The sequence below is a fragment of the Rattus norvegicus genome, chromosome 13, assembly GCF_021556685.1.
Source record: "Rattus norvegicus strain SHRSP/BbbUtx chromosome 13, alternate assembly SHRSP_T2T, whole genome shotgun sequence".
NCBI lineage: Eukaryota > Metazoa > Chordata > Mammalia > Rodentia > Muridae > Rattus > Rattus norvegicus.
Window position 1 is genome coordinate 96,670,448 of NC_141546.1, and position 24,553 is coordinate 96,695,000.

Sequence of the window (24,553 nt, forward strand, 5' to 3'; positions counted from 1 at the left end):
TCATTTGATTCAGCTAGGTGTCAGAACATCGTGTCCCTCTTTGACACGCTGTGTACATGTCTTGGTGTTACATTCCCCTTAAGTTTCTGCCTTTCTTGTTTATCACATCTTGTCTGGCCTGCCCTGCCCATGACTTGGTCATCTGCCACTAACCTTCTTCTTACTATCTCGACGGCAACTCCTGTCTGAACGTCCCGACCTCTACATATCCAATCACAATCTGGCTCCCACGTCTCCTGTAAAACTGGCCCGGGTAGCTCTCACCTGCTGACCATGCCTCCCTGGGAGCCATCAGAAGCATGGGCTCTTCAGGCTCAATGGCTCTCTCCTCACACCCGTGAGAAGGACAAGAATCTTTGGCAGGCGGCTTATCTGAACTTCTAGTTGAAGCATTGTAGCTACATTCCTGCACCCTTTGCAAGGGATCCCAGGCTAAGATAAGACATGTAAATGGATTGGGTTGAGGTTAACATCAGAGTCAAATGAAGCTGCATTTTATAACTTTGGGTGCATTCCATTCTTTACAGATCTACATACATCTTAGCGGAAGCCTTTCTGCTCACAAGAGTTCCTTCCATTTAAATTAGTATTTCCGGGGATCTTTCGGATGTTCTCCTGTTAACTTAAACGCACACTCCACGATAACAGTGTGCAGGACTTTCTTCCTTTCCAATCAGGCAGTGTTGCATGGTGTGGAGTCTGGGCTTTCATCTCAGGCAGATGTGGGTCTGAGTCTCAGGTCTGCTGTTTTAGAGGAGAGCCCTCTGCTTTAGACACTCTGGGTTTGCCTTTGCTCATTGAACAACTGTCTCATTGAATATTAACTGTCTCAGCACCTTGGCACTTGCTGTCTCCCCTGCCTGCTACCTTCCTTTCTAGGTCGTTCAGTTTAAATGGCACCTCTTTGGACGGGACTTTACTGACCAGTTTCCAACCCACCCAACTCCAATCTCTTGGATGTTATCTTAATTTTCTTCTAATATTTCTCCTCTTTACTTATTATCTGGTCATCCCAAGCAGAAAACGTAGTCTTCACAAGCAGAACAGGCCCTTAGCTGTCTTCTCCACCACCAAATCTCATCTCTAGAGTTTGGAGTTGCACGAACCCAGCCCAAACAAGGTAAAAACTTTAGAAGCATGTGTGGAATAAATCAGCGGGGGTCAGCTTCTCTACGCTTTAGTTCCTCTGTAAAATATAGACCACAGCCTTTCCTTGTAGGGTTATTGAAGGTTAACGTTTATGAATGAATGTTCCATGCACTAAGTGTGTGTGTGGTTTGCACTAAGTGTGCTATGAAGGGCAGACCTGGGTACGGCTGTCTCTGCCCACTTTCCTCTCCTCTCCAGTACATAGATTCCTCTCCGAACTTTGTATGCATCATATTTCTATGTACACAGGAGGGACTCAGGGAAACTTGGCTTATCTGTTTATAACTGATTTGAGATAGGGGGTCTCACTTGTGGTCCAGGCTACCAACTCAGCCTCCAAAGAAGCTGGGACTACAGGTGCACACCAGTGTGGCTGTTTAAATTTAGTCAAAATAAATTTAATCAAAATAGAGCTTCTTCTTCTTTTTTAAAATGCTCTTTTTTTTTTTTACTCTGAGCTTGTGAATTCTCTGCTCTACGAGGTTTTCCCTGACTGTTTATAGCGGGAAGGTCAGGGAATTAGGTGACTTTGACCAGAGAACTTTACACATTTGATTTCTTTCATCACTTGCAGGTAGATCTTCCTCTCCTAGACTGCACATGCTTTGAATCTTCCTTACTGTCTTCCCACTGACAGGCCTGGTGGCACTCAGGATAGAAGTGCTGGAGGAAGGATTGTGACAGGGGAAGAAAGATGGTGTGGCAATTAAGATGTCAGACCTGAGGCATCCAATTTTCAGCTTCTGCAAATATCTAATGTAAAAATGCAGACAAAGTACTTTACATTTGTGTGGCTCCAGTCCCTTCCTCATGAGAAGGTAAATATGAATTTCACTATTATCACAGTGGTTATATCAGTCTTTTCATATAGTTTTTTTAAAAAAAAAGAAATACCGGGTTGGGGATTTAGCTCAGTGGTAGAGCGCTTGCCTAGGAAGCGCAAGGCCCTGGGTTCGGTCCCCAGCTCCGAAAAAAAGAACCAAAAAAAAAAAAAAAGAAAAGAAAAGAAATACCTTTAAGTCTAGACTCCAAATAGATGTGCCCCAGATAGCACATAGATCACAGTAGGCATTCAGTAGCAGTCACTGAGATATATGCAAATTAAATATTTTTGGCAAACAAAAACCATAATTAAGCAGGCAGGGAGAACTCATTGTAGCTGGCCCCTTGTATCACATATAGATTGTAGTATTTAATAAATATTTTAATAAAATATGCTTAATTTTAATTTTTTGAATTTTATAACCATTCTATCAGTAAATGTGAAATAAATGTGAAAAATGTTTGAGAATGATTTCATTAATTAATTTATAAACACTCTTAGAATCCAAGTTAAGGAAAAGGAGATGCTTCAGTGGTTATAATTCTGGAAGTTCTTTCCAAACAAATACTTCTCCCCATTTTTTGTTTTTGTTCTTTGTCTCCTGTGTACCTTTTTGTGTGCGCCTTCCTAATGCCTCTCACGAGCTTTCACTACAGCAGCAATAAAAAGTGAGAGATTTTACATGTCCGTAATTAACGAGATGGGCAGAACGGAATGTTCTCCCCTACCATCGAACGGCTAAGTTGGATGTTAACACCTAACCGTTATTGCTAGTCGGTTGTGAAGTCTCTATAAATGAGATTTAAGTGACGCATAGACGTTCATCCGGGCTGGCTATGAAGCTCGCTGGTTGAATGCTTGTGTAGCCTGCTCGGTGCTATGTGTTCAGTTCCCAAGAGCCCCGTGTTTGCTTCCCCAAAACACTACCTGATTCGTTTTTCCTTTCTTTATGTATTTCTGAATCTATTTAGAGAAAATGCGTATCGTGCACACCACTGGTAATAAAGCATGTGCGCCACACAGCCACAGGAACAGCAAAAACTTTGTCCAGCTACCATAAAACCAGTGTGGGTTTTTTTGTGTGTGAGTTTTCAGTCTTTGGGACGATACATACCTTAGGTAATCTACTGTGGAGGAGGAAAGTTAGGGCTGGAGAGACAGCTTGGTGGTTAAGAGCTCTAGATTCTCTTACAGTGGATCTGGGTTCCATTCCCAGCACCCACATCCGGCAGCTCACAACTGCCTGTAACTCCAGTTCCACCCGATCTGAGGTGGCCTCTTTTGGCCTCTGACCTCTTTTGGCCTCTTGTGGCACCTGTGTTCATATGATATACATAAACTCATGCAGACACACATACATACACATATAAACATAGCTTTAAAAGGGAAGAGAGGCTTATTTTGGCTTGCAATTTTGCAGGTCTTTGTCCGTGGTTGATGGGTCCCCCATTGCTTTGGGGCCCATGTTAAGGCAGCGCATCATGGCTGAAGTCCTTTGTTGAGGAAGCTGTTCACCTCCTGCTTACCAGGAAGAGGAGCAGAGGAAAGTTGAGGTCTCAATGTCCTACACACCGCATGCCTCAATAATGTAACATCATTCCACTCCACTCCATCTCCTGAAGACTCTACCACCTTCCAACAGTATTATAGGCTGGGAATCCTTCAACACACAAGCCATACCACAGATCTGATCTACGGCAGCATTGCCAGAAAGATGAAAGACGAGTAACCCCTGCCCTGACGCATGAACTTCAAAAATGGCTTCAGAACGGCTATGACAATGTTCATTCTTATTTGATGTGTACTTTTGGTAGGGATTGGGAGGGAAGACTCATGTCTGTTCCTCACAGTGGAATGAAGTTCCTCTGCACCAAGGAAAACAGAAACTGCTGGTGCCCAGTGGGCCTCAGGTGGCATTAGCATGAGCAGGGCTTGAGTCTCTCAGACAGGACTGCTTTTGCCTGTCAGTAGTGAAGCTGCTACTTAACCTCTCCCTCAAACCTCATGACGGAGACTTTCTTTTCAAATGCTGCGTCATAGTCATGTGATCAGTACCGTCATCAGAATGGGAAGCATTTTAGGGTCGTTCCAGGAAAGGGTTGAGGTCCCACAGATCTTATTCTACCAGAACTTCTTACAGACACTTATGAGTTTACCATTTGGGGGTACAGTGTATGTATGGTCATTACATTGGGAAATGTACAAAACACTGATTTGAATCTCACGAGGGGCAGACAAATGACTCATTAGTTTTGTCAATATTTTGCTTGTTCATCCTTCATACTACCCTATCATGAGCCCTGTTTAAAATATTAAAGAATTCGTGTTTCATAAGGATGAGTAAATATTCTGATCCTACGACTGATAGACTTATGGGAAAGATGGAAATTAACTGGAAAGCCCCTGCACCAAGGCTGAATTTCTGAATCCTCAATGGTAATACAGAGTGTGAAGACAAGGCCTTTAGACTTACGGTATAGCGTGTGCTAGAGGAAGCGTGACAGGCCAAGGAGACTGAGAGGAGATGATGTGCCTGAGTCTCAGGGAGGGAGAGGACTGTGGTATGCAATTAGGTTAGAGGGCAGGCACAGATAGACATGCAGGGACTTGGAGGAATAACTAAGGAAGGGCTATCTGATGATCAGATCTGTGGAAGGGGATGGTAGCTTAAACAGTGTGCCCCGGTGGTAGATGACGGGGAATTTGAGCTATTTAGGAGACAGAATAGACTAAGAGATAAACCAACTCAAGCATGTGTGGGTTGAGGAAGTGGATGCAGTGCCTTTTACCACAGGAAATAGGAAAGGATGGGGATGGGAGAGAAAGGCCATGGGCTTGATTGTAGACATGTTAAGCTTGCAAGATGAAGCGGTCAAGCGGGCAGCTGGATTTGATAAAATACAGACAGCTAGCCCTGGGATGACAGATACATTCTCCATCAACTGTCTGCTACTTTACATATTACATATACCTGACCATTTAACTTTAATTAAAATAAAAACATTAGAGGACTGGAGAGATGCTTTTTCGGAATGTTTGGGTTCAATTCCCAGCACCCATGTTGTGGGACTCATAATAACCTATAACTCCTACTTCAGAGGAGCCTGACACCTCTGGCCTCTGCAGACATCTGTACTCATGTACACACACACACACACACACACACACACACACACACACACACACACTCACACACACACCTTTAAAACATTTAGTCTCTCTGTTCTACTAGTCACATTTTAAGTAGTCAATAACTCTGTGTGGGGGTTGGGGTGGAGCTCACAGGCAGAAAATAGCCTTGACAAGGAGGATTTGGGGGTCTGTCCTCAGTAGAGTAAAATTAAAGCTCTTTGTAGCTAGCAACTTACATTTTTAACAGCTCACTTCTAGAGCTCAGAGAAGCAGTCTGAGCTTGGGAATACAAAAGACCCCTGCCTGTGAAGAGAAGGTTGAACGGTGCAGGAAGTGGGTGGTCAGTGAAATGAGGAAAAGGCAGGGAAGGGCTGAGAGACCTTCAACATGCAAAGGCCAGCGAAGAACAAACGGGTTCAAAGGGCACAGAGAAGACGCAGGCAGAGGCAGAAAGAAGAGAACATCCTTTAAAAGTCAGCAGAAAAGTGTGTACAGAGGAGAGGGGAGGAGCAAGAGCCACACGGTGCTGTAAGTAGCGTCAAGGGAGACAACACAGAACAGGCTTATTCCATCAGAGAGAGATTCCGGGCCACTCCAGCAAGAGCCGTTTCAGTGGATGAGAAGCAGGTTAGATGGTGAGATCACGGAGGGAGAACTGACAACAGAAGATAAACTCCTCATCCCACAAGTTGTCAATATAATTCCATTTACAGTTTACTCAGGTAAGGCAGGGCTTAATATTATAGACAGGGTGTAAGGCATCACTTCTACCCCTCTGGGTCACCAATTTTTAGTATATTGTCATAAATATGATGAGGGGCATATAATATACTTTTATCCTGACTACCCTGGAGGGAGGATAAGAAGGGGGCCATTCGAGGGCTTGGAGGGGGCCATATTAAGGGGTATCATTTAGCTGTACAACCACAGAATGTGACAGAAGGTGTTTCTTTCTTTCCTGTTATCTAGAATCTAGAGAGCCCACGGGAGACAGAAGTATATAGACCTCCATGTACCATGTGCATGGCTCCAGACCTTCATCCTTTAGCCCTGGCCCACCCATACCCTATCCACAGGAATGGAAAGGTCTTAAGTCTGAGGTCAACTCGATTACCCAGTCTTGCTTAGTACACGCGCGCGCGCACACACACACACACACACACACACACACACACACACACACACACACACACACACAGTGTATATCTTGGGCTCAAGCCATTCTTCTGTCCCAGTCACCAGAAGAGCTGGGACTATAGACCACTTCTCCATGCTAGAAAATAAATACTTAAAGCCTCACAGGCCATACAGGTTCTGTCGAAACTGCTGGGCTCTGCTGTTCCTCTCTGAAAGCAGCCCCAGACTGTATAGCAATAAATGTGTGTCTGTGTTCCATTAAGATATTATTTATAGACTGAAATTTTCATGCCCTTTTAATGTTGCACAAATCTTTGGATTCCCTCCTTCGTGTGATTTAAAAGTGCAGAACAAAACAAAACAAAACAAAGAAACAAAAAACATTTGGGAACGGGGCTGGGAGGATACTAGGCTGGTGACACAGGAATAGACATACAATCCCAACTCCTTGGGAGGTTGAGGCAGGAGAATGGCAAGTTAAAGACCACTCTGGGCAATTTAGCAAGATCTGCATCAAAATAATATTTAAAAAGTGAGAAGAATCTCCTAGAGGTACAATTCAGTTCCTTTCGTATGCCTGATTGTCAGTACTGCTAAACAAAGAACTCAGAAAACAAAATAACCTTTTGCTAAGCAATAATAATTTTGCTAAGCAATAAAAATAATCTTTTTATAAGCAATATAAAAACAGGTGGAGAACAGACTTGGCCTGTAGTTTGCAACTCATTAGGTTAGAGAAGTGGTTTTCAGCGTGGGGATTGTGACCCCCTTGGACAAACCTCTAGCTCCAAAAATATCCACAACACGACTCACAGAGTAGCAAAATTATAGTTATGAAGTAGCAATGAGAATAATTTTGAGGTTGGGGGTCACCACAGCATGAGGAACTGTATTAAAGGGTCACAGCATTGGGAAGGTTGAGCACCACCAAGCTAGAGAATGAGAGGAGGTGCAAATTCAGGTCTTCAAATGCAGGAAGACCTGCCCAAGGCAAGAGTCAAGACTCCATAGACCAGGGAGGCAGACAGACAGGCGCTGGGAGGGACGGAAAGGGAGACTTGCTAAGTACCAACAATTTTGCATCTATGGAAGCTCTTACCATGTTCTAGGCACAATGTTAAGGATGCATAAGGTGCATTTCTTGCCACTGAATCTAGTTTGACTGAGTCCTGTGGTGAGGGCTACATGCCACCATGGAATGGAAAAGTCAGTTCCTCTTAGAAACACCGAACAACACTTTCAAGAGTCACATTTAGGTAGGGACTTCAAAGATGCCTAGAAGCCTTGCCACATTGTTAAGTGCTATATTTCAAGCAGGGAATAGGAACTCCAGTTCCATCTCCTTGCCTTTGAGTACTGATTAAGTACTCAATTAAGGAGAATGGAGGAAAAAAGACTGCATAAGTTTATTGGTAGAGGAACCTGTAAATATAGCTATGGTGGGCAACAATCGGTTGTGTATTTCATTATGGAGAGATTGTGAATGTTTCCAGCACAAAGAAATGGTAAGGGTCTGAGGGGAAGATATGCTGGTTGCTCTCATTTGATCATTGGACACTGCGTACGTATGTTGAAATATCAACTGTACCCATAACTATGTACAGTCACTATGCATACATTAAAATGCATTAAAACATTGTATAGATGGAGTGTCTATTGGAGCATTAAATTATCCTAGGTGCTCCAGGCCCTCACCCCATCTTCTGGCTTGTTCCTCTCTCCATCTGGTACAGCTCCATGCCATTCTCACTACTTTAAGATGCCAAACACAAGACAGTCGGAGGCCCTTTGCCTGGCTGTTCCCACTACACAGAGTCTGACTCTTCACTCGTTGACTCCTCTCAGGCCTTCTCTGGTCACCCTGATGGAAACACACTGTGATCTTCAGTTTACCTGATTGCTTTCTCCTCACCGCAGCATTTCTGATTACGCCATTCATTTGCTTATTGTCCAGCTTCTCCACTCAGACTGTAGGCTCCAAGAAGGGCCTCCATTGCCTTTAAAATAAACAGTAGCTCCTGGCAAAATATGGGCACGGAAAAGTGCGGTTTGTCCTCCACATCTACAGGTCCTGCATAGGCAAAGTCAACCAACCTCGGCTTGAATATTCTCAGGGGAAAATCCTGTCAGACCTGAACTTGTATAGACTTTTTTTCCTTGTCCTTATTCTCTTTAGAAGATAGTAAGTATTTGTAAGGAATTTACACTGTATCAAATGGAATGACTAATACATACTGATTTAAGGTAAACTGGAAGGTTATGTGCAATTTGATCGACTTATTGGGTTTTGCCCAGGCTAGCCTCAAACTCTTGATCTTTCGGCATCACACCCCTAGTGTTGTGATTATTAACATGTGCCTCCGTACTCATTATATGTTGGCATCTAGGGGGAAGCCAGTCCTCCATGGATGTGAAGGAATGATTGTAATAGTCAAACCAATAAGAGAAGTAGGAAGAGGAAGACGACTGAGGGAAGAAGGAAATTGCAAAGGTTCAAATTCTATAGCTTCTACCTTACTGATGAAGTAACATGGAAATGCATCTTCTGAGGGAGGAGAGGAGTTAAGGTTTGGAAACATCTGTGGGAAATGGGCCAGAGTAGCATGGGGATGACACAAGCCAAACAGGTAATTGCACTGTGCCTAAGGGTGGGGTGAGGTCAAGAGAGAAGGCAGCTCCTCCCCGACCAGCTTGTGGTAATTTCATTTATCTTTCTTGGAGTCAAATACAGAATTATGGGGTGGGGAGAACCAAGTCCACGCTCTTGGAGGAGTAAGAATGCGAAGGTGGGAATACAGAAAAAGTGAGGAGCTTAGAAGGCAGCTTATCTGACCAGCTCACCTAAGAGCTATTTGTGACTTGCACAGAATTGAAGGGAGGGAATGAAGGCACAGATGAGGTTTCTTCGGTTTCATGCTGCTAAGATTTAAAAAAAAAATCCCTTAACTATAAACATAGCTGCTATTTGGCAGCTGGAAATTCTCAGTTGGCTGGAAGCGAGTTTCAGAACAAACTGCCAGCAAACATCCCTTTCTCTCTCCCTTCCCTTGGGCAGGGCATTTGAGCAAACAGCAGTAAAAACAAACAACTGGAGTTTATTAGTCACGTTCTTCCCTCCTTGCTTCCATTTTCACTGAAGTAGTGGGTTTTCTTCCTTAACTTTTGATGAATTATTTATGTTTATTTCATGTGAAATTGGTGTTTTGCCTGCAGGTATGTCTGTGTGAGGGTGTCAGAGCCTTTGGGGGTATGGTTGAGAGCTGCCATGTGGGTGCTAAGGATCGAACCCAGGTCCTCTGGAAGAGTAGACAGTGTTCTTAACCGCTGAGCCATCTCTCCAGCCCTAGTTTTTTTTTTAATTATTGTTATATTATTATTATTGTTATTATTTAAACAACCCAGTGTTGTCAGTGCTCACATTAAACATAATGTACTGTTGTATCTAGTCAGTTTTCTGGTAGTAGTAAGCGCCCTATTCCCTGATCCACTGAGAACTGGAGCGTTAGTGACCAATAGGAATTCTTTTACTGAGCTGGGCAGTGGTGGTGCACAATTTCAATCTTAGCACTTGGAAGGCAGAAGCAGGTGGATCTCTGTGAGTTTGAGGACAGCCTGGTCTGAGTTCCAGGACAGCCAAGGCTACACAGAGTGATCCTGTCTAGAAAAACTAAACCAACAGACCAACAACCAACCAAAAACTGAATAACAACAACAAAAAGAAGTTGGTTGTTTTTTGTTTTGTTTTGTTTTCCTGGATGACTGTATGTAGACTGTTTTATTGTCTATTCAACTTTGCTTTGTTCACTAATGGGTCCACAGTACTCAGAAGACCTACTTCTCTGTATCTTGATAAATTTTACTGAGTAAATCAAGGTCTGGACTTCCCTTACCTAACCCATGATGATCTTAATAAATAGACTTTGAACTAGGTTTTGTGAGAGCATTAAATTCTAATTGTATCAGTTATAATTTCATATTTAGATATGGTAGCTGGGGTGATGCCAATAGGGAGTTTGATGGTGATTTTTGGGAAAGGAGGTTAAAGTAAGACATAATTATTCTTTTATTTGCTGTTTATTTATTTGGAGACAGTAGCCCAGACTGGCTTCAGCCTTCCCAGTACTGGGATGACAAGCATGTAGCATAATTCCAAACAATTCATTCTTTCTGTTGTATTCAAACCAGAAGTTTATTCATGTTAAACACTCTATCACTGAGCTATGTCTAATTCTAGACTCTCTTTTTTCAGTTTATATTTTGAGACCTATTCTGCTAAATCTGCCCATGCAGGCCTTAAATTTGGGATTTTCGTGCCTCACTCAGCCTTCTGAGTACCTGGGAATATAAGTTTGTGCCACAGGCCAATTTTAATATAATTAAAAAAAACTGTTACTCTTTCAGACCAGGCTGGTCTTGAACTCACTACAATTCTCCTGCCTCAGCCTCACAAGCGCTGAGATTACAAGTGCATGCCACTACATCCAGCTGGCTCCATTCTTGAAGCTCTATAAAGTCGGGTGCTTCATTTCATTTTGTTTTGGGGAACCTTCTGTAATGGTAAAGAATTCCAAGTGAGCTTGCACAGGCTACTTCACGTGAACTGAGCTTCCTGGAGTTTAGAGTTCCTGAAGCCTGTGTTTCTCTGGGTAGTGGAAGAGGACTCCTCAACTAGCTCTGCCTCCCTATCAAAGCGAACCATCGCAGATTTCCCAGCGTGAGCTTCCACTGCGCAAAAAAGATGATTCTTGTGTTAAGAGTAAACACAGGGCGTGACGAGCTGAAGAGCGCCCTAGAAAGCTTTTTTACCCATTTTCAAATCCTTTGACTGTACTGTCCAAAACACACGAAGCCTACCACTTCGGTAACATCGAAGTACTTTTTCCTTCTTACATTTAGGAGTAACAGGACATTCAGGTGAGGCCTGGGACATTGCCTGAGGAGTGGAAGGAAAGACGAATCTGAGAGTGCCTTCTGTCAGGATCGTGCTCCGGCTAGGAGGACTTGCGAGTCTCCATCTTGTGGGGGGGTCGGATCCCTCAGGGCTCCCCGAGTCAGGTGTGTGAGGTGGCGCTGCCTTGACCCCTCTGCGTCCGGGCACCTTGTGACTGGCTCACCGCTCCTAAGGCAAAGGGCTCAAAACTCTTGAGCAACTCGCGACTGCCAACGAGGTGAGGGACACAGCCCTGGGCTCCAACCCCGTGTTTTACGATTATTGTTCTCCTGAGGCACCGCCTTCCCGCGCCCTGGCTCCGCCTGGAGGCGCGTTCTGGAGCAGCTCCGCGGCCTGTGCTTTCCTCCCCGGGAGCAAAGGTTCCCGCCTCCTCTGGCACCGCCCCCAGAATCTGCGCATGCGCCTTCGCCTCCCGGGTCGGCGTTCCACCCCTCCCTTTCCTCAAGCCTCCGGGCGCGCCGCGGGCGGGGCTTCGCGGGGGGCGGGGCCAGCGCGCCTCTGTGGGGACCCGGCCGGGATTAGTTGGTTTCGGCGAGGAGGAGGAGGAGGAGGAGGAGGAGGTGGGAGTCGCGAGCGCCGAGACAAAGCCGCGTCCCGGGGACAGGCGAGGGGAGTGGGCCCGGGGCTCGGTGACCTCTGGATCGGCTGAGGGGACTCACTCGCCGCTGCCTCGCAACAGGTCGGCCGCCGGGCGCGCGACCTCGTTCTCGCTCCGCTTCCCCGGGCCCGCGACCCCCGGGCCACTTCTGCTCCGCCAGGCCGCGGCCAGACCCCCGCTTCCATGCGGTTCGGGTCCAAAATGATGCCGGTAAGCGGGTGGGCGTGCTGGGGCCCGGAAGTGTACGGGGCTGGGGGGCCGGGTCAGCGGAGCCGGTCGAGCTCGGGGCTTCGGGGCTCTGGAGGCTCCGTCCCTCCCGGTCCCCGCGACCGTCGCGATGCTGCCCGGCAGGCAGTGCGGCAGCCCGGGCCGCTGCTCCAAACTTTGCCTCTCGGATGAGACCTTTGAGGGTCTTGTTTTGAAGGTCAAGAGCCGGGGAACCTTGTTCTTAGCCTATTTCTTTTAATTGTTTTAACGCTTGAAAAGGCTTGCCTTTCTTTTTCTTTCTGCCAGTTTTTTTTTTAACTTGAATTTCGATCTGATGTCGGCGATAGCAGCCAAGTCACCCTATCTATATCTCGTTGTGGAAACAGGTTTTAGTAAATGCAGTCTTGAAAGTTTTAGTTCGGAGGAAAACTTCTGTGCCTCGCTCCCCCAGCTTTTTCTGCAAGATCTCTAAGAAAGATGAGTAAATTCTTTTGGCATCTGACTTAGCCAGCGTCGCAGGTGAATTGCAGGTTGGGCTGAGGTGTTTCCAAAAAGTCCCCTTTCCTTAGCGAGCACAGGATCTGGCTGGTTATGGTGGCTTCTGCAGCCCTGTGTTTATTTCCTCGTGGGTGCTGTATTTGTTTTCTCTCAGACAGGATTAATCGCAATCAATTTAAGTCCTTTTTAAAAATAATCTTTATATATTCTTTGAAAATGTCACGTATTTTAGTCATATCATCACTTGTTTAAGAAAACAAAACGATAAAAACTTAAAACAACCTTTTTTTTGCTTTTGTAAAATCCAAGAAATATATTGTTAAAATTTGTGTCTGAATGTTCTGTTTTGTGTTTGTAATTACTCATGCAGAATATACTCTATTGTCTCTTTGCCCCTTTGTGCCCTGGAGGGTGTTCCTAAATTTTTCTACGTTGGACACATACATAATTGGTTATTTGGGTTTACATGGCTTGGGATGGTTACTATTGCTAAGAGTCAAGAAATTTTGTATTAGCATTTTGTAACTTGTGGTTTAGTCTGGTTTAGTCCAGTTTGTAACTTCTGGCTTATTAAGTTAGGGCTGTGATGTGAATATCTTAAAATACATACCTTGATTATGATAGACTGTTTTATACCTTGATTATGATAGACTGTTTTGTTAACGTTTTTTATTCCTGTGCTTTTATTTCACTGTTGGGGAAAAAAAACTTTTGCAGATTGCCATCGGCTTTCCCTGAACAGAAAAAGGGAAAGAATAGGTTTTTTTTTTTTTTTTTTTTTTTTTTTTTGTTGTTGTTGTTGCAGGATGATTTCCCAAAAGATCCATTTAATATCAATGTGCCCTTTGTTTCTTGTTTTATGTAGGAATGTTTTTCTCCAAACTACATAGCAGATTATCAGAGTTCTTGTAAAAAGTTATGAGTCTTGGGACTAAAGTCACTTAAGCAAGTAGAGTGGCTTTGACTGCTTTTCTGATGTCAGAGTAGACTTTTAATAGAAGAGGCGTAGTGTGCATGCAAGCTTTGAAATTCGATGCCCTTTGGAATGTTGCATAGCATTAAGCGATCCCAGATGTTTTAAGAAAAAAATTGTCTCTAATCTTCATCATCTGTATCTTGGGGGGCGTTTAGAATGCCAATTCTTAGGGTGGTTTGAAAGATTGGAATCACCCTTTAAGAAGGAAGGGATTAATACAGTGCCTGGCTTGGAATAGGTGCTAAATAAAACTCCTGAATTAGGGATTAAACGTGAGATTCTTAGTCTGTGATAACAATATGATACATTTTCATTTAGCATCCTGGTGTTCTTTTTACAAGAGATTCATTTATGTATGACTCTGCCACGTGTGTGCCTGGTGCCCACAGAGGTCAAAAGAGATCATCAGATCCCCTGGAAAATAAGTTATGAATGGTCTTGAGTGGCTGTGTAGGTGTGGGAATTGAACCCAGGACCTCTATAAGAATAACAAGTTCTCCTAATGGCTAAGCTATCATTCCAGCACCCAAGCCGAATGTTGTATATGCTTTTATACTTGTGTGTTATAAGGGTACTCGAAAATAAAACTTCTGTGTGTGTGGTGCTTGGAATCCAATCCAGGGCCTTGTATACACTAGACCAGCGCTCTGTCACTGAGCTGTAAAGCCCTTACAAGTACGTTTTGGTTCTTTGGGGTAGGATCTTGCTGTGCAGTACCTGGCTGGTGTGGTGCCTACTCTGCAGCCCAGGCTGCCCTGTAGCTCACAGCAGTCCTCCCGCAACAGCGTCTGGAGTGCTGGGGTAACAGACATGGGCTATCCCAGCACTGGCTTAAAGCCATTTTCTTAAATGCGCTCTTCTTGAGCGTTTACTATGCTTGGAGTTGTCGTCTAGTATGAGTAAGGCTTTGTTCTGTTCTGTTATTACTTTGGAAAAACTAACCCGTTTATCAGGAAAAGCACCATATGAACTGAGAAGGCGGGCATTCAGAACGCACAGCAGTCTCCTTGATGGCTCCTTTTAAATGTAAAATATACGTAATTTACCATTTTCAAATGTAGTTCTGTGGCACTGAGTACATTCCTTAGTTTGCTTTGGAAGGCATTTTTGAGTTCTACTGAATTATATTAAATGCATATGAGCAAATGGTAGCCATGTATTTTGTTACCAAATAGTGCAGACTCAAGTGGTTCTCCTTTATGTGGCCCATGATGTGATAATTGGCTACAAACCCAGGAGCAAAGATGCGTTTTAGTAGTGTGACTAGAAATAAGTAGAGAGTCGCAGTGGGGCTAATGATAGGGTATTGTGACATGGGGACGATGGCCACTCTTGTTTTCAGATACCTGCCATGGCTAGCATCTCTTTTCTGTGGTATCTGCACCACTTAGTGAGGGGAACTGACTTCGTGGTCCACACCTTACCTTCATTTACCAAGGGTTATTTGTGCTTGGAGAGAGCGGCTTGTTAGTGTTCCATTCGTTGTAATTGATTTTCAAATGGAGGCAATTATCCAAAACAGAAATTCTCACCCACTTGAAAATCACACTAGATCTCTTTTATGTATTGCTTTCACTTGGTGAATTGTTATATTCCAACAAAAATATGTTTTTTTTGAAAGAGCTTACATTTGCTGCTCTTTTCAGAAAACAGCTTCATGAGAATTTCTGTTCGTATCTGCTATTTATATGGCAAGTTAAAAAGCCAACATTACCTGTGGAAAACCCCACCCCACAGAAGGCCAGAGGGCTTGAATTTGCCTGTATGGGAGCGAGCAGTTGGCATACTGGTGTAGACAGTGGGCTGTGCTGCCCTAGATTGTCTGCCAGTGTCTTGTACACAGTGTGGCTATTGTGAGTGAGGAACCGAACGTGAAAAGATGATTTCATTTTAATTACGATTAAATGGCCGTGTGTTCCTGGTGGTGACTGTCCTGCATGTGCAATCAAACCGGATGTCATCATGCCATATGTAATGTTTCCCAGACACGACAGCTTGTTTTGAAAGCTCAGTTTACCTGGCTGTGGTTTAGTTTTAAGTGTGTGCCCTGTTCTCTGTCGGTGCTGCAGGGGCATAGTGAGGCGGAGCTGGTTGGCAGTGCTGGAATCCAAAATCCGATCCTTTGAGCGTCCGGCGTTAGGTGCAGCACCTTGGTTATCTCAGGGACTCCTTTAGCACTGGGACACGTGGTCAGCAGCTTTTCTGTTTCTGTAGTTTCGCTTTGTGCAAAGCCTGACTTCTGTTTAAACACGGTGTTTTTAAAAGTCCAGTTTTATTTGCCAAGATTTTCCAAGCTGAAATTGCATTTTTTTTTTTCGAGTTACAGATGTGCAGCATTGGGCCTGTGTGGTTATGCTGTGCTCTGAAAGAATTCCTTCTAGCCAAATAGGAATACAAGAAGGTGGCATATGTTGGTTTCATTCCACATCGAAGCCTGGGGTAGAAACGGGTTCCTGCCTCTAGAGAGCTGGGATTCTCAAAGGCTGTTGAATCATCCGTTTTTAAAAATGTGCAAAAAAAAAAAAATCTCACATTTCCTGTGTTTCAGTTTTGTGGCCTTGCGATTTCAGTTATATTACATGTGAAACCCATTTGAAATGTTCTGTTCTGTTTGTTTGTTTGTTTGTTTGTTTGTTTGTTTTTCCTTTCAGGGAAGTCAGACTTAGTATAAAGAAATGTAAACGAGTATGTGCTGCCCCATGTTTTAAAAGTTCAAGTGAATTAGCTTATCTGGAAGGGGCCTTGGAAGGTCATTCTTAACTCTTCTAGGAAGAGCTAGTGGGCCCCTCTGCCTCAGACAATGAGGACTTTCTGCACTGGAGCTGTTAAGGAATACTGTTTCTTGCCCCTTATCTCTTGGTGATCTACTGCAGTGTGGCACTCCTCAAAAAGGTTTCTAAAAACTGTCTTAGCACCAAGCCCTTGTGAAGTCTACAGATAAACCAGGTTTGCTTCAGTTCACGCGGGATGACTGCGTAGCAGTGCATGCTGGTCTGATACCTTCATGTGCTATAAACCTCTCCCTAGATTTTTCCACTAACGAGTGTCTCAAAGAATAAGAGGCATAAGACGTAAGAGCTTAGGAATCCAGAGTGTTCTTTTCAGAGTATGCCACTTAATCAAGCCAAACACTAAATACTGGGCTTTGATACATTTAGGTACATTTTTCTCTAATCAGTTAGAATGAGAACATGTAGATAAAATGACCACATTTGAAATGTATTCTTAGTTGGAGTGGTAAATAAGACTTAAGATTCTGCATCTATATTGAATGTGGAAGTTTTGGTTACAGGAGCTCTTTAGGAAAGCAGGAAGCACGAAGGAGGCAGCATTATTAGAATATTAAATACTAGGCCAGGTGGTGGTGGGTCTCACCTTTAATTCCAGCAATCAGAAGGCAGAAAGGCATATTTATCTCTGTGAGTTCGAGGTCAGCCTGGTGTACAGAGTGAGTTCCAGGACAGCCAGGGCATACAGAGAAACCGGTCTGGAAAAAACCAAAAATACTAAATACTGTTTTATCGGAGAAATGCAAAATCTTAGTTGTGGGTAAGAAACATAGCAAGTTATATATTTTGGTTCTGATAGCTTTTTTTCTATGTAAAATAATTTAAAAGATGTTTTCTTTAAATTATAGTAGCACCAAATTGTCAATGATCAGTTGACTGATCGAAACAACTGGGCTTCTGAAACACGGTAGTTGCTTTCTTAGGAAATTTTAATATCGTGTGTGTGTGTGGGGGGGGGTAAGTGTTAATATATGTGCATATGAACGCAGGTGCCTGTGGAGGCCAGAGGTACCAACCAGATCCCTCGGAGCTTAGAAATTTAGACAAATTTCAAACAGGTCAAGGAAAAGCCCTACAGGAATGTAGTGTTATAGCAAATGCAATAAACAATTATAAAGTATCAATTTAAGCTACTGGTGATAATAAAAATGATGGCCAGGGCACTTGACTGATCTCCCACTGTGGGACCAACTGTTTGAAACCCTGGAGTTGGAGGTGGGTTGAAGAGGTGTGGAAAACCTAACTCCCCTGCAGGTCCAACAGAAGGCCTCTATTTAGAGCTCCTTTGCCTAACACAGCCCAGTAACCTAGAGAGAGCCCAGAAGCTAATCTCCTTGGTACACAGCAGAGTTGATCTTTCTGCTCTTATCCAACAGAATTTGAAACTCAAAGTTGTTTCAGTAGTTTGCTCCTGAGCATTCTACTGAAGTGAGATTCGAACTAGCTTTTTGCAAGTTCTTGCTCTGTTCAAGCTTGCAAGCTCATAGCTTGGATATTTCTGAACGTTGCAGAGCAAACACTTGGAATGTTATTTTGGCTGATGGCTAATGATAACTTCAAGTATTGCTCTTCAGAGGCTAGAGAGAAGACTCAGTGGTTAAGGGCACTTGCTCTTGCAAGGAACTGGAATTGGCTTCTCAGCACCCAAGTTGGATGGTTCAGAACATCTTCTGCCCTGGGGATCCAACACTCACTTCTGACCTCCGCAGGGACCACACCTATGGTATATACTCTCTCACACACATATACACACATACATAAAAATCTTAAAGAGTTCTCTCCAGAATGTAACTAACTTTTGAAGTAGAAAAACAGATTGAGAACATTGGTTGATTTCTTACCAAGTTCCCAGTGAAAGGGAGGTGGCTACTTGCTCCTCAGTAAAGGGAATATTGCAGCGACCTTTGAAACAATTCCCCTACCTCTGTGGAGTGTGCCTCAGATCTTTCTCATTCACAGAGAGGGGGAAGGGGCTTAATAATTGTGAAGGATGTCTAATAAAGCTGCAGTGGTACTTGTAAACAGGGTTTGAAGGAGATGGTGGTGAAAACAAAACAAACAGAGGATGGAATACGGGTACTAGGAAATGTTAAAGATGGAAACTGAAATAGCTGGACTCACTTGACAACCATTTCCAGTTGGTTGGATGGTGCAAAAGAACTGAAGAAGTGTGGAGATAGTGGGGTAGGGCTTCTTTGGCACACTCAGGACCATATGGTGAACCCAGTGTCAGGGCTGATTGGGATGGAATCCTAATTGGCCTCTTTAGTTTTCTTCATGATGGCTGTTTGGGGCCAGCCCATACTCAGTACGTGTTAAGTGAATGTCTGCAGTGTTTCAGGCTCCTTTCTGAGTCTTGTGGATTCAAAACAGGACAACTGTCAGGAAGACTACCTTTCATGGATCTTGTAGAGGTGGGGACAAATGCAAAAGGAAGTAATGGCCTTAGGTGGGATTTAAGTTAGGTTCCAGTAGCTGCTTTGTAGTTGAGTAGTCCAGAACTGACATTTGTACTGGATCTGCGTGTCAGGAAGCAAAGGGCCAACAGTTCAAACAGGCAGAATCCCTATGTCTGGGGCAGAGACTTATTATCATGAAGCATGGGAAACCAGCTAGACCAGAGCTCTGAGGGCGGGAGAGAGCAGCAGGAAGTAAGGTAGAGAGCTGGCAGCATGGAGCCTTTCTGCGGAATGACAGACACTTGAGAGCAGGATGCTGAGAGTTGGCGTGATACGATGACTGGGAAGGCTCGTTCCATGGAGAAAGGATTCTAGGGGTGCCGTGTGGAAGGGTTGGAGAAGGGTGTAAGAACACTGTGAGAAGTAGACAAAATGCCTTGCCACACCAATGGCCCAGCTGATGGTACAAACAGTTTGTAGAATCAAAGTTTACCACTTGTTCTCTTCGCCTGCTTCAGATGACATTGAAAGGAGAAATAATAGATTTCCTAGGGTTCGGAATCAGAACAAGGTGGGAATCAAGCTATTTACCTGCTATTCATTTCCTCACTTCTCGTTCTGTATTGGGGATTGTGCATGCAGTCCACAGCACTCGGTCTTAAAACGGTAACAAACCCCATGATTATTTATTTTAAAAATGTATTTTGTCTCTGTGTATGTCCGTTTAACATGCCTAGTGCCCGTGGAGAGCAGAAGAGGGTGTCAGATCCACCAGGATTGGAGTTACAGATGATTGTGAGCCACAGGGTGGGTCCTCTGAAGAACAGTCACCCCTCCAGCCTCATGACTTTTTCTCACTTTTGAGATAGATCTCCACAATAGGTTTCCCACGCTAGCTTGAATGTGTGCTGTGGCGCATGCGGGAAGACCTTGCATTTCCAATCCTCTTTTCTCAACCTTCCAGATACACAGTGTTTGTAGTCTACCAGGCCCAGCTCAGGTTTTAATTAATGAAGTGTTCACATTAGCATGCCCCCACAACCTTGTAAGTGCTTTAGAAAGCTTTGGACCACGTAGCTGTGTTACTCTAGCAGCTTTAGAGCCTAACTACTCTATGACCTCCCCTATGCCCCGAAATCAGTGCTGTTTTCATATTCCTAACAGATGCAAAGTAGGCAGAGACCTAAGGCAATCAAGTCAAGCTGACTTTAATTTTAGAAACTGTTTCTTTATGTTTTCTCCATCACACTAACTGTAGATGATGACCACTAGTCTGTGAGATGCAGGGCATTTTTGATGAATGTGTTTATTTTATGAAGTAGGGACACTATTTTGAACAAAAGATTACTTTTAGTCTCTTATTTGGTATGTGTAAATGTGCAGTTGTGCATGCCACAGTACACATGTGGACATCAGAGGACAACTCTCAGGGGAGAAGGTTTTCTCCTGCAGTGGGCTCTGGGGATGCAGCTTGGCTGTGAGGCATACACAGCCAGCACTTACCTGTTGGGCTGTCTCGCTGGCGTCCAACACTGTCCTTTAAAGGTATCTGGGGTCTTTGGTTGGTGTTGCTTTGTAGAGCCAGAGGCACAGGCATTTACCCTCCTTCTTTCCTGAGTTTCCCTTCAGCCTTTGGTCAGTATGCACCGAGCCTCTTACTCCAGTCTCTCTCTCTCTCTCTCTCTCTCTCTCTCTCTCTCTCTCTCTCTCTCTTTCCCTTCCTCCCTCTTTCCCTCCTTCCCTCCCTCCCTCCTTCCCTCCTTCCCTCCTTCCCTTCTTTCCTCCCTCAGGAACAGGGCTGTGCAATGTTCACCTTGTCATTAGTTTTGTTCCAGTCTATACAAACTTGTGTCTTCCTTGTGGTCTTTCTGAACAACAGTTTTTCCCTCTCCATGATTCTTCAAGATAGTCCTCTAATATAGCACAATAAACTCCTTAGCCAGATACCAAGTTTCTTTGTTACCCAGCCCAATGAAATTAAGCCTTGTTGTATCAAGGATACCTACAGGAAGGTATCAAAAGATTCAACACATGGGGGGGTTGGGGATTTAGCTCAGTGGTAGAGCGCTTGCCTAGCAAGCGCAAGGCCCTGGGTTCGGTCCCCAGCTCCGAAAAAAAGAAAAGAAAAAAAAAAAAAAGATTCAACACACGGACATGAGCATTTAAGGAGAGCATCTGGCCATACTTACTGCCATCTGCATGCTCCTGAGGAATCTCTTCAGGGTGCTGTGGGCTGTCCATTGGGTGTTTGCTTTTTCTCTTGCTCACAGGACTTTGGGTGTTTGCTTTTCCTCTTGCTCACAGGACCTCAGCTGTGCCCTTTTTTATCTTGCCGTCCATAGCTAGCTCTATTCCTTTGGACTTTGCCATCTTACTGTGTGAAAGGAAAAATGAAATATTTAATGCTACCTTCATGTAAAACAAGTCACGTATGTAATAAAGTAGCATTGCCCACTTCAGGGGAGAGCACAACAACATTAATCTTACAGAGTAGTTGCAGATAGGAAGAATTTATTAAATACCTATTTTTCTCCTTTAATCTATTTGTGATTATGACAGCTACTGAAAGCTGAGTGAGCTGGAGGGACATTGCTCTGGATGAAGTATTTGAACTTTGACCGGATTCAGTTTAAGTATAGTTGAAAAGGTTTTTAACTTTGTCTCCAAATAGGCACAGTTGTATCCCTTTCATTTGAGACATTGTCTCCTCTCGCTTTGAAGGAGCTCACTTTGAAGAAATGCTGTGCTATGGGTAAACGTTTTCTGAGGCACACGTACTGACCACCAGGTTCTAGCCTCCTGTCACTGTTCTCATCTTCTGTGGAGTCTCGCATCTCTGACGTGGGACTGTTAGTTCACTCGGACAGAAACAGGTTGGGCAGTCGCTGTGTGCAGGGGCTGAGTAAACTCAGTGGGATGTAGTAAGAGTGGCTGACAGGCAAAGAGAAATTTACTCTGCGGCAGTTGGGGTTTGTGTAGGAGCAGCTAGAGGAGGTTTTATGTCTGAGTTAGTCTGCAGTTGTAGGGATGGCTTCAACATGAGCAGGGCCTGCTGGTAAGCTGTTCCAGACGAGAGGAGAGGAGAGTGTGGATTTTAGATTTCTTATTTGGTGACTTAAAACTATTACTGTGGAACACATCATTTAATAGAAGTTTTAGGGTCCCCCCTTTATATGTAACCCAGACTGGCCATGGAACTTTGGATGATCCTTGTGCCTCAATGTTTTAGGTGCTGAGATTATAGGTGTGAGCTACCATACCCAGCTAAGCTTTAAGCACATAGCACCCCTGATCAAACTAACCAACCAACCAACCAACCAACCAACCAACCAACCAAGAAACAATTCCAGAATCTGAAATCTTAAATGTGGACAAGAGGTCACAAGTAGAATATTTCACATCTAATCTCATGTGAAGAGTAGCAGTTAAAAATGCAACCTTTATTAAAGCTGCATGTATTAGGTGTATGTATTATGTATGTATTAGGTATGACACATGAATTTATGTTCATACTTCAGTCTCCTTCATAAGATTTTTATGAGTATTTGCAAATGCCCCAAAATACAGAGACAAAGTTAATTCTGGAACATTTGTAGTCCTAAGCCTTTTGGGTAAGGAATATTCACTCTTTATTTCTATAATTGCATTGGAATTATCTGAAATCGGAACATGCAAAACTGTTCTAATGACTTCCCCAGCAATAAAGCCTGTACTTCTTATCCCATAAAAACATTTTATTATTTTTATGTGTATGGGTGTTTTGCCTACATATATGTCTGAGTACCGTGCGTGTACGGTACCCATAGAAGTGCGAAGCAAACTGGGACTGGAGTTACAGACAGTTGTGAGCCACCATACCAGTGCTGGGGATTGAATCAGGGTGTTCTGGAAGAGCAGCCAGTGCTCTTAATCGCTGAGCCGTCTCTCCAGCCCTACACTTCTTATTCTTGATCTTCCACAGTTCAGCTGTGTGATATTACTTTCCATTCTGCCCCAAAGAAGGCAGTTTTTCATCCCTGTATTCCTGTTGCTTGAACTGTGACTGCATGATAACCGTACATGTTAATGAGTGCATGGTTTGGAGGCACTGAGGCTAGCAAGGGGTTGGGGTTAAGGGGCAGGCAGGCAGGCAGGCAGACAGACAGACAGACAGACAGACAGACAGGGGCTAGCTTCCTTTGAGTGACTTGACTTTGAAGAGAACCATGCTGAAAGATGACTAGAGAAGCAGCTGTAAATCTGCTCAGATATAGGAAAGGTTATCTGACATGACAGCCAAGACAGGGCTCTTTGCTTATAAATACTTTTTCCTGTATAATCCCGTTTTGCTTTAATTAAAATAGCCACATTTTGCCAGATAGTGACGGCAATGCCTTTAATCCTAGCACTTGGGAGGCAGAGGCAGGTAGATCTCTGGTTTTGAGGCCAGCCTGGTCTACAGAGTGAGTTCCAGGACAGCCAGAGCTACACAGAGAAACCCTATCTCGAAAACAAAACAAACCAAGAAATCAAACCAAAACAATCACAACAAAAACAAACCCACACAATTTATTGCTCAACCCCTCCATGTGGATTGTCTTAGAAAATGATAGTCTACATAGTATGGAATGAGTGCCAGCATAGTTTATGTATGATTAACTTTCTCACAGAATATTGTTCACATTGATATGTGTGTTACTAGCCAATTCTAACTTCTTATAAGTGGCCTAAGAAATAGTTGATAATGCAAAAAAAATCATTGGCTATGATTTTGTGATTTTGTTTTTAATAACTCAGATTTGACTGATCAAGACTGATGGACTTAAAAGTATGCCAGGATACAAGTGTATTTAGTGGGCACAAGGAGTTTTAATATGATTGAGTCCTAATAGAATTCTAATAGAAGATTGGTAGAATTCATAGCAATTTTCAACATGACAGCCCAGAGTAGACTCTAGGTAGGAGGAAGCCCAGCAAACATCTTGGGGGCTGTTGTGAGGAGTGGTCCTTGTAGAACTGTATTACAGCTGGAGTGTCCTCAGGGAGGGTGGGAAGGGACTAAAGAGAAGTGTGCATGGGGCTCCTGAAGAAGGTTCCACATCCACTGAGACCTATATGCTGCCTTGTCAGAGATTGGGTGAATCCTACACTGGTTCATGCAGAGGCTGGACAGAGCATACCTGCATGAGGAAGCCAGCTGACACTTATACTTCCTGCCAGCAGTGTGACCACAGGAGCAGGAGGCTGACTGGAATGGTCTGATCTTTTGAAACCTCTTCAAGTGTTGCATAGCTGTGGTTGGGCTAAAACAACCCAGGCTCTGACATATGATAGACCCTTGTTCTGCCCCTGAGCAATACCACAGTCCTTAATGTTATTTTGTAATTAAAAAATTCAATATTATTGTCTGTGTATGATATACAGACAGATGCACACATGGACATACACTGGCACATGCACAGACACGTACACGAGTGACAGCTTTGTGGATATAGTGTTTCCTTTCCCTCTTTATGTATGTATACTCTGGGTCTCAAATTCAGGAAATCAGGCTTGTGTTGTGACTTATCCACTGGAGCATCTCATTGGCCTGTTATTTCTTAGGTCCTCTCTGCGGGAATTGGGAGGAAGGGTCCTTGGGTAATAAAGTGCTTGCCGTGAAAGTGTCGAATGTGAATATGGGCCCTCAGTATCCACATAAAAGCCAGGCTTGGCAACGCCTGATGTCAGCCTCTGACCTCCATGGACACTCCCGTGTGCACATGCATGGATGCACACATAGACGATCCTTACTGAGTCAAAGTGTATGGAAAGGTTATTTTTGCAGGGCCAGGTAAAAAGGAGCTTTGTGGTATTGTTCCCCAGAGAGCAGTCTGGGGCTTTGAGTGAGTACAACAAAATATGAACTGGAGGGA

General features: G+C 43.9%; 1 protein-coding gene across 4 annotated transcripts in view; it reads left to right on the forward strand.

Moving 5' to 3' along the window:
* The first annotated feature begins 11,712 nt into the window (after positions 1 to 11,712).
* Positions 11,713 to 24,553, forward strand: part of Tp53bp2 (tumor protein p53 binding protein, 2) — a 56,656-nt gene continuing 43,815 nt past the window's right edge. For 3 of the 4 annotated variants that reach the window (XM_087581041.1, XM_087581043.1, XM_087581044.1), the window contains exon 1: positions 11,713 to 12,000. In XM_087581041.1, coding sequence (XP_087437167.1) covers positions 11,974 to 12,000 — 27 coding nt within the window. In that variant the 5' untranslated portion in view covers positions 11,713 to 11,973. The remainder of the gene's footprint in view (positions 12,001 to 24,553) is intronic. The other variant, NM_001427417.1, reaches the window with a different exon arrangement.